The sequence below is a fragment of the Penaeus japonicus genome, unplaced genomic scaffold (assembly GCF_977035675.1).
Source record: "Penaeus japonicus unplaced genomic scaffold, GWHDUDI00000001_assembly GWHDUDI00000026, whole genome shotgun sequence".
NCBI lineage: Eukaryota > Metazoa > Arthropoda > Malacostraca > Decapoda > Penaeidae > Penaeus > Penaeus japonicus.
Window position 1 is genome coordinate 30,745,477 of NW_028234428.1, and position 5,000 is coordinate 30,750,476.

General features: G+C 39.6%; 1 protein-coding gene across 1 annotated transcript in view; it reads right to left on the minus strand.

The window, feature by feature from the left end:
* Sin1 (SAPK-interacting protein 1) overlaps positions 1–5,000 on the minus strand; it is an 11,522-nt gene that overhangs the window by 6,099 nt on the left and 423 nt on the right. Inside the window, exons 2-4 of the mRNA XM_043004911.2 lie at positions 2,900–3,034; positions 1,910–2,038; positions 280–452 (exon numbers count right to left, since the gene is read on the minus strand). Of these exons, the coding sequence (XP_042860845.2) occupies positions 280–452; positions 1,910–2,038; positions 2,900–3,034 (437 nt within the window). The remainder of the gene's footprint in view (positions 1–279; positions 453–1,909; positions 2,039–2,899; positions 3,035–5,000) is intronic.

Consider the following 5,000-nt stretch of genomic DNA (forward strand, 5'->3'; position numbering starts at 1 on the left):
GCATAACATATGAACAAAGGTATAAATTTGGGAGATTGATCTCATACAGTTTCACTGGGAAAGTCAAAGAGAGGGGAATGGGTAATATCATCTTCTAAAAAGACTATGAAAAACAAAAAGAGGAAGAGAAGAGAGGACCAAACAAAGCCGGGCATCTTACCCTTTATATTCAGGGCATACGGTCAAATCTCAAACTTCCTGAAAACTCTCTAAACCTATCAAAGCAAACAGTCTTCACCAAATCTTCCCTTCCCTTCCAGCACCCTTCGCAGGACTTACCGTGCCATCGTACTTGGCGTACTCTATGAAAGGGTTCTTGATGCCCTCAGGGTACTGCTGGACGAGGCGAGTGAGGAGGGAGGTCGGGGGAGGCTGACGGGGCCGAGAGAAGTCGGAGGCATCTGCGGCACTTATCACAGCCTTGCGGGAGAAGAGCTCATTCAGCTCATTTTCTGTGAAAAGAGAGAGGCTAAATGAAGAGGATGAAGGGCATACGAGTGTGGAAGGATGTATAAGGGGTTGTATGATAAGAATAATAAAATATTAATGAAATATGTTAACCCACTGCGTACGGGTGTCATGACATACATAACGTAAGAGCTTTGGCCTGACGACGGGCGTCATGACGTACATGGCGTTCGGGGATTTTGGAATACTATGCTATTTTATTGTGCTATGAAAAAGGAATGAGTGATGATGACTACTGCAGTCATAATTACTATAATTACCGTAATACCGTGCTAGCTTAACGTCCAAAACCTAGATGGCACCACTTTTTCCTAGCACCAGCAGGAGAGAGAGCCTTGAATGGCACCCATCCACGGTCTCTAGCAAGCACTGTCTCTATAGAGCGATGGCACACACTAAGTTGATGAACCCTTGCTCAAAACTGCCGCCGATGAAGGATGTGCAGGCAGAACGAGAAGAGGAAGGTGACTCAATCCATACTCAGTGTCTAAAATGTGCTCCTGTGCCAATATGGATGCCTTTCATTGTGGCACTCACAGTCACAAGCACAGGTTTCATTCCTCTTCTCTACCTCTTCTTGTTATCTTTATTGTAGGGGGTTATATGTTTCGTATTCGTTCATGATAGCACAAAAATACGAAAAAAATATAGTTGCCTTTTGTCCTCCCATAAAACAGCAATACTTCTATCACACTGAGTATAAAGAAAATAATGAGCTAATATGGATAATATACTACAATTTTAGTCTACTGCAGCACTGGTAGAGCCTGTCATATGGCATATATAAGTGTATTTACTGCCACAGGAGGAATGACACCGAGGGCAAAGGCATTTTACGCTATCCTGGCGCAGCAACTAGCTGACAAAAACAGGAAGCAAGAAGCTGTGTCACTGCGTGGATGATGACTGGACATCTACTTGCAAGTGATCCGCTGACTCAGAGTGTAATTTCCAGATTGATTAAGAAAATAGACCTGATTTTGAGAAGAAAAATAACAAGTTCCGGCACTAACGCTTTCTCACGCTTGGTCATCAAAAACTTTCTCATTTCTGGTGTTTAATATATAAGATGTCTCTTCGCGATTAATTCCCATTAGTCGAACACACAAAAAAACAAAACACAAAAAACGCTCTAGTTTTTCAATGAATGACTGAAAGAGAGTGGGAATGTTCAAATTATAATGCTTCAAGCAGTCTCTCTTCAAAATAAAACTTATCCCGGAGGCTGGGCAAGCATATTTATCCCCGTCTGCAATGGGTTAATAAAAAAAAAAACTAAATAAATAGATAAATAAAAATAATCTAATTTATATATGAATACGTGAACAACCATAGCAATAATCAACAAATCAATCCATCAAAAGTTAGCAAATGGAAAAAGAAAACGAAAAAAAAAGGGGGGGGGGGAACATAAACCATAAGGAAAAGAGAACAGACTCACCATTAATCTGCGCTGGGTTGTGCTTCCAGGTGATCCTCTTAATCTTGGAAGCATTTTTCTTCTCCTTGCGCATGATCTCCAGCCGCTGGTCCGTGTACGATCTTTGCCGATGTCCCACAAAGTCCATATCTTTGAGATATCAGATTATGATGTTAATTATTTCAGAAAATACAGATAGTATCAGATCAGATGTGAGTGTGTTTTTAAACATATTGATAACAGAAGTAAGTTTATTTTACTACTCATTTTTTGCATCTTAATGTGCAGATAATCAAACAGAAAAAAATAATGTACATTATATACATTATACACATGTGTATTAGTAGCTGTATAACATACTTATGCCTAAGATGGTTTGTCAGTACCAAACATTTATATAGCATTTTATCTAACACACACATACAAAAAATACACAAAAACACACAAAACACATAAAACACACACACACTCACACACTCTTCTTTTTCCAAAGTTTAGCTCAACATGCATCAGCAAAGGTATATCACAAATAACTTACTCTAACCCAATCTAACACCTTGGAAAAAAAAAAAAAAAAAAAATTCCTTGCACAGTCTCATCAGCTTTAAAAGTTTGAAAGGTCACTAATGAGCAACAGAGCAAAGGAACGGTAAGGAGCATGAGAGCTCACACTAAGTCAAGATACACAGCCTAATGCCCCTCTTCAACCCATGTGGGACCTGAGTCAGTCTTGGAAGACTGTAATGGGTGACCAACCCAATATCCACTGCTCTTCACAGGGATGGTAACATCTGGCAGCAGTGGAAACTTTCTCTTGTCCTGAGCTGGCCATGAATGCAGGCCATCCGAGTAGAAGGCACATGCACTACGAATGAGCTAGCCAGACACTGAATCAAATTCTTCAGATCAAAACAAAAACTAAGCTATGTTAATTTAGGCAAGACTAAGGCACACATCCACCTACACACACATATACACACAGATACACAATATTCTGACATGCAGACTCACCTGATGCAATCTCAAGGGAGTGGGGAGGTGGCTCATCCTGAATGTGTGGGGGCGGAGAGTCTGAGTCGGCCAGGCACGGGAACTCTGCCACAGACGCAGCTGCTGGCTCGTTCTGCACGACCACCTCGCACAACCCTGCAACAGATGCACTATTGTGAGTTGCTGTTTTTGTAAAGGTAAAGGCTAGGGATAAGGAGGATAGTCTAATCATAATACTACTAATTTCATGACATGCTGATATCATGAGGTAAATAGATATAACTACAAGATATTATACCCAGCACTCAATATCATGCTGTAGTGTCAATGTCGACACCACAGAAGCTTGCTTGCCCAGTATGGGTTTTATTTCAGAGAAAGGCAGCTTCATACAACACAATATGACTTTTCCCACTCTCTTTCAGTCACCCCTTGTAAAAATAGAGCCATTTTTGTGCTGGTCCTTTTTTTTGTGTTTTTTTGTATTGAGAGACTTATTCGTTCATGACAGCACATAAATACGGAAAAATAGAGTTACTTTTTCTCCTCTAAAATGGCAATACTTCTATCACACTGAGTAGAAAGAAAGAAAGAAAGAAAGAAAGAAAGAAAGAAAGAAAGAAAGAAAGAAAGAAAGAAAGAAAGAAAGAAAGAAAAAAAAGAAAAAAAGAAAAAAAAAAAGAAAAAAAAAAAAAAGCAAGCAAGCAAGCAAGCAAGCTGATATGGAACCTGAACCTGAACCTGAACGGCGTCCCGGCATCGGGAATTTAGCTGTGTCACACAAGTGTGACGCACCGTCGTCATAGGGTTAATGAGCATTTTGTATGATGCCCTAGTTACACAACCAAAGGAATGCATAACCGGTAATTCCAACAAAGAAAAAAGCAGTATGATACTCTCATATGCTGTCACAAGCCCAATCGAGGCAAGCCTACACTTGGCTCTTTCTCTTTCTCTCTCTCTCTTTGTTTTCTTTCCTTGAGCATACTAGTAAATAGAGGGAAGAAAATACTATGATTAGGTGATAACAAAACTGTAAAGATAAATAACACTATACAATGGCAAAAAGTAATCATACAAAGATGACAAAATTGGAGATAAATTATAATATAAAATAACAAATAATGTTTACACATACACAAGTAGCAAACATAAATAAAAATAAACAATAACACATGCAGCAATGACAAAAGGCCAATAACTGGCACTGCTCATACATCTGGCAGCGCATAAACAGGGTTGCCCACAAGTGATCCTACCCCATGACACGTGCCTGTCCAGAGGGGCGTAGAGACGAATACGTGGCTCCTCGCAGAAGGGTTTACAACGTACCCTCAAACAAGGACCCAGTCCAAGCTCTATCTTACCAGAATATATGTGGTGGAAGATTTCTGGCCACTGTCATAGTGCCATAGGCTGAGAGACCAGGTAGATAATTTCATGTTGACACTCTCAGGTATCACAATCTCAACATTTAATAACTACTTATGGTATATATTTAATTCAGGTTTATAGTGTCCTTTAAAAGAGGTCATTTTTACTCGTATTTAAGCTACAAAGAGAGGCCTATAATCAGAATACCATCGTGGCATTGGCACTGGCGTAAAGGCACCACATATATTCTGGCAAAACAGAGCTTAGGCTGGTTGGTTCATTTGATATTAGAGCATCAGAAAGGACTACAGGAGTTTAACATGTCCAAATAGACATGGTGTAAGTCTGTTGGCTTTTGCCAAAGTAACAACAGACACAGGACCTAAGCCAACCCGCATGAGGGTATTAGTATCTGCTAGAGATTTACCTTTATTCATTTTCAATGTGCAACAGAAACTTCACATCTGAAAAGTATCTTACAATTTTCTAGATCTATTGATTCCATATCTATACTGTGGGTGATGGATGGCAAATTTGTTATAAAATTATCTATTTCTCTGTATCTTCATGGCAGTCCTATTTCTGAACAATAACCCTGGATTAAATAGGATAAGACAAGAAAAGATACAACAGGCTAAGACAAAGACAAGATAGAACAAGCACAGACAAAGACAGGATAGAACAGGATGGGTCAGGTTAAGGATAGTATAGGAGAGGCTTTATAATGTCCTATAAGGAGGAGAGAAAC